The sequence below is a fragment of the Ips typographus genome, linkage group LG16, assembly GCF_016097725.1.
Source record: "Ips typographus isolate SLU linkage group LG16, UJ_Ityp_2.0, whole genome shotgun sequence".
Classification (NCBI taxonomy): Eukaryota; Metazoa; Arthropoda; class Insecta; order Coleoptera; family Curculionidae; genus Ips; species Ips typographus.
In genome coordinates, this window is record NC_138437.1 from 5171037 (window position 1) to 5186015 (window position 14979).

General features: G+C 32.6%; 1 protein-coding gene across 3 annotated transcripts in view; it reads right to left on the bottom strand.

Moving 5' to 3' along the window:
• Positions 1-14979, bottom strand: part of LOC145739134 (lachesin-like) — a 69805-nt gene that overhangs the window by 13834 nt on the left and 40992 nt on the right. For 2 of the 3 annotated variants that reach the window (XM_081994514.1, XM_081994513.1), the window contains exon 4: positions 793-932. In XM_081994514.1, the coding sequence (XP_081850640.1) occupies positions 793-932 (140 nt within the window). The remainder of the gene's footprint in view (positions 1-792; positions 933-14979) is intronic. The other variant, XM_081994516.1, reaches the window with a different exon arrangement.

Sequence of the window (14979 nt, forward strand, 5' to 3'; positions counted from 1 at the left end):
AAATTATTTACACATCAACAGGGTCCATGCTACAATATTTAATTTCAAACTCTTTAAAACTTTTCTGTGCACTTATTTCATTCTTTAATTATTTCCAGAGTTTTTATAAGTCTCGGAAAGCTTTTTAAAACTTTTAGGAAATAGGTAGCAACACTGTGATTAAGTTAAAAGTTCAGAGGTTTGAAAGTGTGAACGTATATTACTAATGAGATTTGATACTATACACAAAACAACAAATGTTATTAAAATATAGAAATGTCTCGTTTTCTCGCTCTGAAAGAAAAACGTGCTGGTTACAGGAAGTTTTGTTTACCCTACTAAACATAATTCAATTTTTCGAATATAAAATTCTATATATAACATGCAAAGAATTTTGCAGGGTCATAACAGTCTGTCAGTCGATGCAGGGATAACAAATATACCAACTGACATGTACTGTAATTGAGTTCCTGTTTTTACGTTACCGAACAGATTATAGGTGCAGGTAAAATTTTATGTTTTGGTAGTCTTACCTTAAGTAAATAGAAAAAGGAAGATTTGACAGAAATAAACTCAAACACTATGTTAAGAAGATAAGTAGTGCAATGGTGCTTTTTTAATTACGTGCTTGGTGCTGGTGCATCGGTGCTTCAGTGCTCGGTGCTGGCGCTATTCAGCTCATCAGTCTGCTTTTAACACAGTACCCACAATAAAATAACAAAATAGTAACAAAAGTACTGTTTTAAAAGCAGTCTGAATTAACAGCCTTCAGCGCAATGGTGCATGAGTAATTATATTTGAAAAGATACACACCCTGGCTGTTGCGGAATCCCCACTCACCCTGTATCCTCCCAAATTATTAACTACACAAGTAAAAATGGCATCTCTCCCTTGAGGTACCGTCAAGTTTTCTAAAGGGTAAAGGAAGTCCGGTTCGAACCCCAACGTGGATTCTGAAACAACACAAACTTACAATTAACAATAGAACGGAAGCTGAAACTAATATTAATAATAATAATACCAGTTGTTTTCTCTTTGCAAAACTTTACTCTCCTCCTGATCTCATCCATTTTTTTTCCAGGAAAATATTTTTGTTTAATTTGTCAAATCTAATTAGGAAGCCTCCGAAGAAGGTTGGTAAGAGCGATACTTGTTCCATTATACTTTAGAATAACATTTCCAGTACCATGCCTGTTTGCATTGCTAACGCCGAGCACACAGAAAAGTAAAAATGTTTACTTATACTTCCTGTAATAGATGATAAACGGCAGCTTTTGGTAAGTGCAGGAAAGAAATGGACTCCCTTGCAAAGGGAGGTTTACTTTTTTTGTAAATTTTGATAGTTTCAGGGGGGGAGGGTTAGTTACCCTATCAAAAGTTTTATTCAAAAAACTTTAATAATTAAAAAAATCTCTTTCATTTTTAGAGATCACTTTTTATTTATTTTGTAATTACCAATAACCACTATTTTACGTGAATACCTGTTAGGCGTAAAACAAATATTAACAACGTAAATTACAAGCGCTGATTGCGGTTCAGCCTAATGTTCGCTTCTCTAAGTGCGTGAAATATAGAGCCAAACAAGTTTGGCTAAACTAGATGATAGCTAGGGAGCTGACAAGAAAAATTTCACTCACAATAAAATATCATTCCAAAAACAAAAATTATATTGAAAAATACAGCCAGAACTAATCGTGCCTTACTGGTTAGTGTTGTAGCTCTATTATTTTACGGGCTTCACTTCTGCTTAAAGCAGTCTCACAAACTGTAAAATGAAGGTATTAAAGGTAATGTATTTGTTATATGTTGCGGAAGTTTAGGTGGCGTAAGTGTAAAGAACTGGAAAATCCTTTAACGCAAGTAAAGTAGTTAATTTTGTGCCTTAATTTTTTGAGGTTTATTTTCTGGGATAAATTGTACCTAAGCGTAATCAAAATTTGTGGAATATTAACCCATTAACAGTGCAAACCAGTCTAATCAGAATATTTCTTTCAATATTAGAATATGTAGCTTTTTAAGGACATAGATTGAAAATTTACTGGAACATTTGATAGTTTGGATCTTTATTGTCCTGAAATCAACACAAAGGCCTTTCAGAAAATATTATGGAAAATTAATGATTCTGTACTATTCATACTAGAAAATCATTATCATATCTGTCAAAAGTCACTTTCTTATTTGACTGACAAGGTAAGAACTTTAACACGTCAATAGATAGCTAATTAAATGGGCTTTGTAAAAATATGACAACTTTGATTAATTGGTTTGACAGCTTGGCCGCTAGAGGCCGTCAAAGTTGACCTTTTTTTTAACTTTTTTGATGCAGTGTTTTACTCAATCGTAAATAACTCGCCAATATGGTACACTCTATGTAGACTTTTATACATCAATGAATAGCTACTAAAATGGGCTTTTCAAAAGATATGGCAACATTGGGTTGTTGATTTATTGGTTGGGCCAATAGAAGGTGTCAAAGTTGATTATTATAATATTTTTCACTTTCTTAGTGCAGTGTTTCATTATATGAACGTCAATAGACAGCCAATGAAATTGGATTTCTAAAGATATGACAACACTGGTTAATAATTTTCACTCATCCTAGAGAATCTAAGCAACTTTAAACAGTTTTCAAACTTCTGGTGACATTTTAAAGGATCAGAATCTACTAATGTTATTTTGGTATTTCTGACCTGCAAAAACCGTTAGAGAACCTCTTGTAATACTTTTAAAACTCTGCTTTACAGAAAAACACTGGTGTCTTTTTGATGTTTCTGAGCTGCAAAAAAAAAACTTCAAAACCAATGCAGTTTTTGTATATTTTGCTCTAAAATTGGTAGATTGCAAATAGAGCATTGCACACCATTTTACAATGTAATATACACTAATTAAATGCATGTTATAGTGGACTCAATGGTGGAAATCAAATGAAATTTTCAGTTTTGAATCAGGACCCAGTATTATTAAGAATTAAAGTAATCATGCCAAGCTAAATAAATAAACATTATTATCATTATTGTAGCTTATATCTTTGTGACAACTGCCTAACCATCTGAATATTGTGGCAAAGTTGGCTTATAATTTAAATAAAGATTTTAACAATTCCCTTCTGAAAAATTGACTTTGTCTAATTAGACCTATTTTACTATCAAAGAAGCAAGTATTTCAAAACCTTTGAAACAATCAATATGTTGCCTCCGGCACTTCTTTTGTAAGATTATAGCAAATTTAAACTAAACTGCAAACCTTTAAACTGCCAGTACTAACTAGTTAACTTGAAAATTTTAAACAATTTTTTTTTAATTATTGGAATATTGGCTTTGTTCGGTTAAGTTCAGGTCAAAACTGTAATTACTTTAACAGGCTGTTTTGCTAAGTTAATAAAATTTAAGCGTAATGTTGCACTACGTAATTACAAAGTTTTCTTGACGAATTTGTCCTTGATCCTTTTAAACAGAAGTTCTCCAGCGAAGCCTCGGAAATATTTTAATAAAAGTTTTTCTAATGAAGTATTTGCGAGACATAATTTCGAAGGAGTCACAAATATCGTCAAAGCTTTGCTAGACAATTTAAGCCGACTTAATGTCCGGGTGACGTTTACATAAATTTAGATAGAACCAGAGAGAAAAGGCATCAATATTATAATTTCTTTGGTGTACTGGGAGGCGGGCAGAACGAGCCTTCAGAGTTTTCCGAAGGAAAAACTTAGACGTGAAAAGTTTGGCTAGAGCAGGTTTTACAGGCTCGTTGCCTAAGAGGAAAAGTTTAGTTTAATATTGTTTGGTTTGACGTTAAGCCCGGCTCCTGTCACTTTCATCCTGACTGTTCTTTGGAGCAACGCGAGATGTTTTCTATAATATTTGCTTTGCTTTAGTATTTTAAAGTTATTACATAGTTTCGCGTATCTTTTTGAACTTCCACCGCTATCTAAAAGCATATCAATTTTTTTACATTGCAAATTATTTAGAGTCTGACCTACCTCAATTCAAAAGGCCACAATGTCGCATTATTTATGGGTGGCATAGTTGTGGAGTAGTAGTAGGAAAGCGTGAAAGTTATTTTTCCGTTATCTGTATAGAGGAACTATTTGTCATTGTCAAACGACAAAAAGCATAATGCTATTAACACCAAACGTTGTGACACTGATTATTTATAAGTAACTAATGAACAAAAATGTAGGTGGCAATTATTCTTTTATATTTACAATTATAATTTATAAGGTATTAAATGGGTCTGTGAAACCAAAGTTACCATTAAACACTTCAGTAATTATGTTTTTATTTAAGGTTTTATAGTACTCTCTAAGTAACATTTCATATTTTTTACTCTCATTGTTAGTCTTTACTAATGACAAAAATCTTCAAAAAACTTTCTACTAAAGTATTTTCAACTTAAGTCTAAAATTTGTTACGTGAACAAAACTTATGCCAATTACGAAGATTACATTTACATTTTACAAAAAATCATACCTTCTTATTATTTGGTTTTGCTGTGTTAATTTAAATTTCAAAGCCTTTAATCTTCGTTTAGTAGAGAGAATTTTTTCTTTATAACATGGAAAGAGAATTTAAGAGAATGATGAAAAAAAGGCTAATAAATGCACATCAAAAGCAATAATGAAGGAATTTGAACTGTTCGCAAATTATAAAATGACAAATAAATGCGTTTTTTTGGTATAAACAAGTGTTTTTTTAAAGTTCCATGGAGCAATTCTACAGTTCTGACGAAAATACAGGGTGGTCCAGTTTTAAATGTCAATAATTCACCAATCCATAGCCAATTAAAAAATAAGTTGACATTCATTATGTCATTTTCCGGAAAATAGGAAAATACAGTCCTTCAAATTTCTGTTTAAAAAATCGTTCTTTTTGTCATAACTGTCAGACCGTTGGAGCAATATTGATCAAATTTGGAACAAGCACTTTATTACACGTTATTACGGTCAAAGACCCAAAACTAACCCAACCCAACTTAAAAATTGTCTTGGAACCGGAAAATTCACTTAAGAAGTTTAAAAAATATTATTTTAGCCAGTTTTCATAGTTTCCAGACAAACTAAAAGACTTTAGTTTTGAAAATTGAACTAAAAAAGATAAAAATTTCAGAAGCTTAAAAGTTAAAAGTAACCAGTTTTCATGCAAATCGAGAGACTTTAATACTAAAAATTGACTTTTTATAATAAAAACTACTTTTTCAAGAATTTGTTACTACAAATTCATACATTTAAACCTTAAAAATTGACTTGAACCCCAAAATGTAACTGAACTAATGAAAAGTGACATCAGAAGCTTAAAATTTGCATTTGAAGTAAGTTTTCATAATTTGAAGGCAAATTTCAATATTTTAGTCTTGAAAATAGTCTTAGATGCAGGACATTAACATTAGATTCATGAAAATTGTCTTGAAAACGAACTTTTCGTGCTTTTTACTTTGCTTTTCATTTTCTTCGAATTCTGGACTATTTTTAGTGCTTCAAAACTGCTTTCAGCTTGGAAAATCGAGTTTCAAGACTATCTTCACCAAGTTATTGATATAGCAAACTTAAAAAACAATTTTTACATTCTTCATAGACTTAAAATGGCATTCCAAGCTTTGTCACTATTAAATCGACTTCTAGACACCTCAGTGCTAAAAATTCGAGTATTTCTTAATAAACTAGACTGTTTTTAGTGTTTTAAGACTGTTTTCAGTGCCTCAAATCGACTTCCAAGACTATCTTTACAAAATTTTTGACTTATCAGGCCTAAAAGCCAGTTTGTCCACTGACCATAATCTTGAAAATGTTATTTCAAGCTTCTTCACTATTAAATTGACTTCTACACTCATAGGTGCAATAAATTGTAGCATCTCTAAGAAATTCAGACTGTTTTTAGTGCTTTTTAAGACAGAAAAATCGAGTTTAAGACTATTTCCAAAAGTCAAGTTTCTTCAGTAAAATTAAAATAAAAGTAAAAAATTTTGGAACCAAATGCTACAATAATATTCTAGAGAACTAATTTTTAGAAATAAAATAGTCCGAAAATTTAATTTACTTCTAGACTTGTTGTCCAGACCAGAAAATTGAGTTGTACACCAATTAAAGTCTTGAAAATATACTTTTGGACTCTCTTTAGTCCTAGTAAGGTCCGTTCTAGCATTAAAAGTCAACTTTTATACTATTTTTAGTAGTAAAAAATGACAATACAATCTTTGTCTTGATTTCCGGACTTTTTTTAGTTCTTGAATGCCAGTTTCAGACACTCAACCAGGATGGCAGTCTGAGAAAGCGAATCATAAGACTATTCCTAGTAGTAAAAAAGTTTTTAGACTATTCAGTACAAATTTGGAATTTCACATGTCTTGAATGTTCAGTTTTAAACTATGAAACGATTTTTTAAATTGAAATTTGGAGGACTGTATCTTCCTTAGGAAACGTTTTTCAGAAAAATGACACAATGCAAGTCAACTTATTTTTTGATTGGCTATCAAATGGTGAATTATTGACACTTAAAACTGGACCACCCTGTATATCAAAGTGTCACTATAAGCCACGCTGTGAAATGTCAAATTATTCGTACATTTTTTTGAAAAAAAAAATTTCAGCTGTTTCTATGGTTTAGACAAGTAATCTTTGATGTTCATGTCGATTTCTATGGTAAAGTAGTTCAATATGATGAATTTTAAGATTCTTGATTTGTAAGTACCACTTACTTCTTGAGTAATTGCTTTTTAGACTGGATTGTACTTTGTATTTTCGACGGAAGTTTACTGTAGTGTCGAGCTTTTTTGCTTGAAGTTTTCGTCAGACGTCACATACTTAGTTTTGAAGCTTTTTCCGTGGGTAATAACTTGTGATGAACTATAGCAAAAATGTTTAAGCAAAAACCATAAAGTTCTGAATTTATGAAAGTAAAGAAATACGTAAAGTCGCGAAGAGGTGGTGGACAAGCTGACGATAAAGGTTGTCGCACTGAGTGTGCCCTTTTGCAAACGGGGCGCCGCTCGCTAGTCCTAGTTAATCTTTTGGGGGATATGATTCAAAGTGTATAAAGGGGAAGGTGGAGACATAGGGGGATGGAGACGTGGGTAGCTTGACCTTAACGTTATCGTGATAAACGCAGGGAACGCGTACTGACCGGCTAGCTTTATTGCCGACGTGACTTTCGCGCTTTTTCAATTTCGAAGCCGTGAGAGAATGATTGGCGCTCGGGGTGTGATTGCCACGATGACATATCGAATGGACAACCCGCGTTTTACCGACCGGTCTTGTTGACAAATGTTTGCCGATCTGGACTTCTGCTTGAGAATTGTTCTTTCTGTAGCCGCTCAACTCAAATCGACCGTGGAAATTGCCTTAGCGTTCGACGCGTCCAAAGGACAAACTCCTAAATTATAGAAAATCAAACTCATAAAATATGAATACAGATACATTTTCATGTTTCTACTATCCTAGATATTGGCTAAAGCTTGTTTTTGATCCCATTAAAAATAACTTAGTAGAAATTTATCTTATCTGCAGGAACTGAACTGAACATCTTTGTGAGGGATGTTGCATCCATTCTAATGACAAAAATTATTAAATAGGTGTTACTCACATTGGTAACTTAGTACATTATTAGGATTTACAGGGTGAGAGAGCATTATTCATTTTCTGTGTTAAGTTCTGTTACCCTTTCATCGCTGCTGAAGAATACTCAAAGTCAACAAATCTGGAGTTCGGAAAGTTTCCAGAGTTGTGACAGTTTGATTTTCAAATAGCTATAGATTATTAAGAGTGAGCATTGTTTGTACTAAAAATACATTTATCAATGTGTCATACATGTTAAAAATTATGAAAATTTATGCAGCACACACGAAATCATACGAGAACCAAAGGGAATACAGACATTCTGATTTTTGTAGAATTCATCAATTCAAAACTGGGATATCCTATTACGGTCCTAAATTCTTCAATCTGCTGCCTCTTACCTTTCCTGCAATTTAAAACTAAAATAAAAAAATATTTGATTGTTAAAACATTTTACTCCATCATTGAATTTCTTATTTCTTTATTAATGACTTTTCTGAAAATTGTTATAAAACGGTGCATTGTATAGATTTAATATTATTATATTATTAAATTCAGTTACTATTTTGACGTGTGTAAACCTTTTGTTGTAAGCACGAATAAACATTGTTTGTTTGTTTGTTTGATACCAATCAAAATTTTGACCGTTATAGACTATGTGAACTTTTAGCGGTTCTCAAAAGACAATCTTAAAACCCACATTTTGATCAAAACTAGAGTGACGTAACTGTTAAAATGTCAGAATTACCAGCTGTCAAAGTGAACCAAGTCGAACAACACCATCAAGTGGAAAGTTGTCTTTTATGTGTATAGAAACTTTTCTCATATTTTTGTATCTGCTTACTGTCTGTGACAGCAATTCAGATATAAAATATGTATCCAGACCAGTAAGCAATACATACCAAGTGATTTAAAATGCCTTAGTGGAAGTGCAGATCGAGTAATAAAATTATGAACGCGTGAAATTGTAACATAGGTGTAAGCAATGTTATTTAATATAGAGTTGTATGTGGTGGGTTAACGTGTGCATCCCTCACCGCATGCAGTAGAGACTGGAAAGGGTATTTAATTATGGTATAGCATTTATGGGTTGCGGCAATGTTCACAATCCCTTGCAGGATGATTTTGGGTCCGCGACCGGCCATTTTTTTGACGCAATTTATAAAGGTCCGGTTAATTGGTCCTAGGAAATTGCCGACTACTTTATAGATTACCTCGGTTGATTTTACTTGCCCCCGAGCAGTATTTTAATTTTAAAGACAGTTTAAACTCCGGTTTTGGCTTTATTGCAGCTCATCTGTAAAAACTTAAATTAATTTGAATACTCCGAGTTAAATACGAGACTCAAATTTTCCGCACATGTCTGCATGCTCTAAGGAAAAAGTTAATAGTTGCAATTTCTCTTAATGAATTTCTATTATTTTTAAAGTGCTCCACTCTGTAATTAGTATAAAACTACCACCTTAGTTTGCTTAACAAGCTTCTATTTTGATTTATTACTTTTCTATACAAAGCTCAAGAATTAAAAGATTTAATTATGACAACGTAGCAAGTTCGGTGATTACATTAGGAGTTTCGGGGCAATAAAGCAATTTATTAAAGGGGTGGAGTTTAAATCCAGGGCTGTTATGATTATGAGGAGCTAAAACAAATCGTGTGTACGTACTATGCAGCGACGGGCTCGTATTATTCACATTAAACTCTCTTTGCGGCCCCGTTTCCATTATGAAATTGTTTTAATTTCTAGCTGCATGTAGGCTGTTCAACGTTTTTGTTCCAACGATCTGAATAATTAACTTACCACCTCAGAATCACAATTTCACTACGTGTGCCACACATCAATGAGATCTTACCCTTTTAAGTTCTCACCTCGGCTCTTAATTAGCGAGGCTTATATTAACCGCCTCTACGATATTTGCCAAGCATTTATAATACTGATTTAGGAAGTTAGTCCTCATCTCTTTGCATTTTTTTATTACCTACTAATGTTTAAAAAATTTTATGTTTTATTTAATTACTTATCAATGTTATAACCCAATTCTTAATTGGAACAATGGAAAGTAATTAACTCTAGGTTCTTATGTTTGATGGAGTGTTTACTTTAGTTCCACTTATTTCAACTTGCATGCCACAACATTTATCATGGGGTTGCATATTTTACCTTGCATTGTGCACTTTAAACAATTAAAACTGATGATTTAAGTTTGTTAAATTTATAATGTTAGTGAAGAAATTTTAAGGTACTTAACCACCAATAGTTATGAATGTCCCGGGAATTTATGTGGGCGTTATCTAATATGCAGATGACACAACACTGAATGTGTAGCACCTCTAATGGGCCAATGTATCAGAGTGTCCTTAGAGTGTCCAAAATTTCCTAGAATTTAACTCTGATACGACTAAAATGGTATAGTTGGACATTCTGGACACAAGGTAGTCCTTTGGATTCACATTCCTGAATTGAATAAGGCATTTTGTACTATTGTTGGTATTCCACAAAGGATAAAAAAATAGGCAGATGAAAAGCAAAACACTTTCAGTATACACTATTTTTCAGTGCTTCATATATCCTAGGAAACAACTAAGCATTTATAACTCGTAACCTGCATAGTTATGAAACTACATTTGTAGATATTTGAGGTTAGGTACCCTGTACAGTACCTACTTGTATAATATGTGATTTATGTCAATACAGTGTGTTGAGTTTGCTGACTGATGTTCTGCCTTCACATTGTCTGAAGAAATATTTTGAGGTGTAAACCGATATCTCAGGAATGTGCTTTGGATCTGGTTGGTAAAATATCTTCACATTTAAGAATATAGAGAGAGGAAATTGCAATTTACAAAGTTCACAGTCCTACCAACTTACCCTTTTTGGCTCAGGGGAGTTATCAGACGTGTCAATGGCTCAACAGACCCTTACCATGTGATTAAAACAAGTCACATTTGTATTCGTTAACCATTTAAGTCACATTATTGAAATCCTGTAGAAAAAGTACAAAATACAGTAAAACAAAAATTTATGGAGGGAAATTTATTTTCTGGGACATGGGAGGAAAACTGAAGATACGCACAGACCAATTTTTAAGACAGTTTGAGAACCACTGAAGACACTGAGGGTTATCTCACTGATTTCTCACTCATAAAATGCAAATTAACCTTATTTTGTATTAGAACGATTTTCTTCCAAAAATGAGGGGTTTAAGACATTTTGAGAACCACTGGTGACACTCTGAGGTTTTCTGAAAGCTAAAATGTCAGAAAACAGTTTCAGAACCACTGATTTCTCACTCATTTCACTCATAAAATGCAATTAACCTTATTTCGTTTTAGAACGATTTTTTTTCCAAAAATGAAGGGTTTAAGACATTTTGAAAACCACTGGTGAGACTCTGAGGATTCTCTGTAAGGTAAAATGTGAAAAACAGTTTGATAACCACTGATTTCTCACTCATTTCACTCATAAAATACTAATTAACCTTATTTTGTATTAGAACGTTTTTCCTTCAGAAATCAGGGAATTAAGACAGTTTGAGAACCACTGATGACACTCTGAGGGTTGTCTATAAGCTAAAATGTCAGAAAAAAGTTTGATGATCACTGATTTCTCACTCATTTCACTCATAAAATACTAATTAACCTTATTTAGTATTAGAACGTTTTTCCTTCAGAAATTAGGAAATTAAGACAGTTTGAGAACTACTGGTGACACTCTAAGGGTTGTCTGCAAGCTAAAATGTCAGAAAACAGTTTGATGACCACTGATTTCTCACTCATTTCACTCATAAAATGCAATTAACCTTATTTCGTTTTAGAACGATTTTCTTACACAAATGAAGGATTCAAGACAGTTTGAGAACCACTGGTGACACTCTGAGGGTTGTCTATAAGCTAAAATGTCAGAAAACAGTTTGATAATCACTTATTTCTCACTCATCAAATGCTAATTAACCTTATTTTGTATTAGAACGTTTTTCCTTCAGAAATGAGGCAATTAAGACAGTTTGAAAACCACTGATGACACTCTGAGGGTTGTCTATAAGCTAAAATGTCAGAAAATAGTTTAAGAATCACTGATTTCTCACTCATATCACTCATGAAATGCTAATTAACCTTATTTTGTATTAGAACCTTTTTCCTTCAGAAATTAGGAAATTAAGACAGTTTGAGAACCACTGGTGACACTCTGAGGGTTGTCTATAAGCTAAAATGTCAGAAAATAGTTTAAGAATCACTGATTTCTCACTCATATCACTCATAAAACGCTAATTAACCTTATTTTGTATTAGAACCTTTTTCCTTCAGAAATTAGGAAATTAAGATAGTTTGAGAACCACTGGTGACACTCTGAGGGTTGTCAGCTAAAATGTCAGAAAACAGTTTGAGAATCACTGGTTTCTCACTAATTTCACTCATAAAATGCTAATTAACTTTATTTTTTGATAAAACGCTTTTTTGTGCACAAATGAGAGGTTTAAAAATGCGTTAACAATTTGTGATAATAATTTAAATTAACAAACAGGTAATAGTGGTAAGATTTTGTAAAGTTATTGTTCAACTTGACAAAGACATTGTTACGTTAATAAAATGTCACAATGGTAAGACCTTTTGTATGTCTAGATTATCATGATACTCTGTGCCTTAATAATCTAGATTACTAAGAGTATGAAGCAAAAATTAAGCATACATATACCTCAGATATGTACAAGTTTGAAACATTACAAAAAACATATATTTTACCGTAAAATAATTAGTTAGGTTAATCAGGGTTCAGTTAGGTATAAAATTATAAAACTCGCATCCGTTATCACTTTGTTAGTAATTAAACCGTGTCAAGAAAGATTTAAGCTAATACGTAGTAAGCATCATTCTGTGTTCACTGTAGAATTTTAAATGCAGAGAATTTCTAATTTGAAACAAAAGCACAGTCCGGTAAAGATACTGCTCGTAGTTATTTGGCCATTTCTTAGTTAATTAAGTTTAATGCGGTTATTTCTATTTTAAAGTTATAACATAGTTCGCATATTCTCGGGAACTTATTGGGGCTGGTTGGCTTGCTCAGCCATAACAAGTATAAAGAATCCAGCTGATGCTAAATTAATCTTAACTTGATTTATGCGGAGGGTTGAATCGTTTAACTTTCTCTTGCCTGTTTGCATTATATTCGGCCGCTAGAACTGTCATCGTTGTTTATGTGTGGTATTGCATTTAAAAATGAATTTTGTTAATAAACAAAAACTGCTCCTTTACTTCCTCTACTGACAGGACAAACAATAAAATTGAACTTTTCAAAGTTGAGTACTTTTTCTTAATTAATTATGTTTGCTTTGCGGGTTTGTTAGGGGTGACTCCAAGGCAGACTAGGGATAAGAAAATGAGCTCGTGTAAATGACACAGGCGGTCGGCCGCAATGTTACTCTGGTGTCACTCGCAGAGATCGTGGTAGACATCCACAGGGTCGGATTAAAGTTCGATGTCTTTAGGCTATACGGCCACCACCTGTCTTAAAAGTTTCACATCCACTCACCATGTGATCCTTATACTATGAAAGCGGAAGCATTTATGCTTATTAAGAATAGCTTTGATCTCTAATTTTCCATAAACTTTCATCAAATAAAAGGCGTAACTCTGTATTGAACTCTGCTGAATTTAATACCCAACATGGCATATAAAAAATTGGGATAACTTAGTAACCTAAATCTTGTAAACTATTGATTATTTTAATTTAAATTAACGAGTTTCTTTGCTGTGTTTAATGTAATCAATTTTTCTAGATCGACTAACGAATGTTTTAAATTTGTTTGGTCCATTACCGAGCCACATACACTGCTAAATGAGCGTGTTTTGTTGAACTAGAGTAATACGCGTCATTCTAGTGTCCACAAGGAATTTTATTTATAGTGGGTTTACAAATGAGTACCCCTCCGTAAAATTGGCAAATATTTGCATTTCATGCTTTATTTTCAATGTAAAAAATTAAAACAATGATTACGTGATGTTGCAGACAAATTTGTTTTGTGGAGTATTCAGTTCAATTGTAACATTAAAGCTCTAAATATGCTATATTTAGCAGAAATTACCATATAAACAGGCAAAACTATCAGAACTTAAACAAAGGGAGAGAGCTTTAATAGCAGCAATATGGCTCATTCGTGGGGAGTGTGTTTTGTGTTTTATTCATAATATGCAAATTATCACTTAACCGACACGATTTATTAGTGACAAATGATCTGGTATTGAGTGAATAAATGCAAATGATACTAATTAATTTACAATGACCACAACACCAAACATTTACGTACAATACACTGCAAGTAAGTTGAATTTTAAATTTAGGGATTGCATTGTAACACCAAAATCCAACGTAATTAGGAATCTGACACCAAAAATCATTGAAAGATAATAACTTAAACCCCATCACTTTGACGGTATAATCCACTTTCGACCGGATTTAGAGAATCTCTAGTTTTTCCGATAACGTCAATATGTAATTTACTGGTCCCTCTGATTGCTATTTATGGCACCGGACTTAGTGCTTTTTCAATAAACTCGAACAAACATTTATGAATCATGTCGTCTGATTCTCGATGATTTACGACCCAACTTTTCTCATTTTGTTTCATATACGCTGCTGCTTCTATTGGAAAAAATCCTTGTTGTAAGTGCCCTCACTATTTGAATGCATTTTGTTTTTTATATTATATGTTGCCATTTCTAGTAATTTTACACATTACAAGTTAGTGAGTAAGAGTAGGCAACAACTGAACAACCTGGAAGATATAAACCAAAATCAAACTTAAAATAATGACAAAATGAAATAGAAAGCTTTAAGAGGGTAGGAGTGAATAAAAAAGCTTAACGGATTATTGTTCAGTGTAAAAGTATAGTATATTCTTCAATGAACATGTAATGATACCTATTACTCACGAAGGTGTAGTTTTAAACCATTGAGTGAGTAATATCTTATAGTAAGTAGTTGTAGTAATATCTAAAGGACCTTAAATTAGGTGAAATAAGTACAAAAAAACACTTTAAAATTTTATATTTTTCAAAAAAATTTAAAGAAAGAATTAAAGAATACTTTTTTAAATTCAATATCTCGGTAACATGAAGAGCTAGAGAGGCCAGTTTTGGCTCATTTTGTAGTATTTTTTATCCTCTTTCTAATGGCGTTTTAGTGAAATCTATGAGTTCACAATCATTCAAAAATTGAAAAAATGCGGTTATTGCAAAAAGTGCAATTTTGGCAATTTTTTATTTTGCTCCAGGAGGGTTCCAATGCACAGCAAAGGGCATATTAATATCAAAGCACCTTAAATTAGGTAAAATAAGTACAAAAAAAGCACTTTAAAATGTTTAATTTTTCAAAAAAATTGATAGAATGGGGGGGTATTAGGGGTCTTTTTTTACTACTTTTTGAAAATCAATATCTCTGTAACATGAAGAGCTAGAGAGGC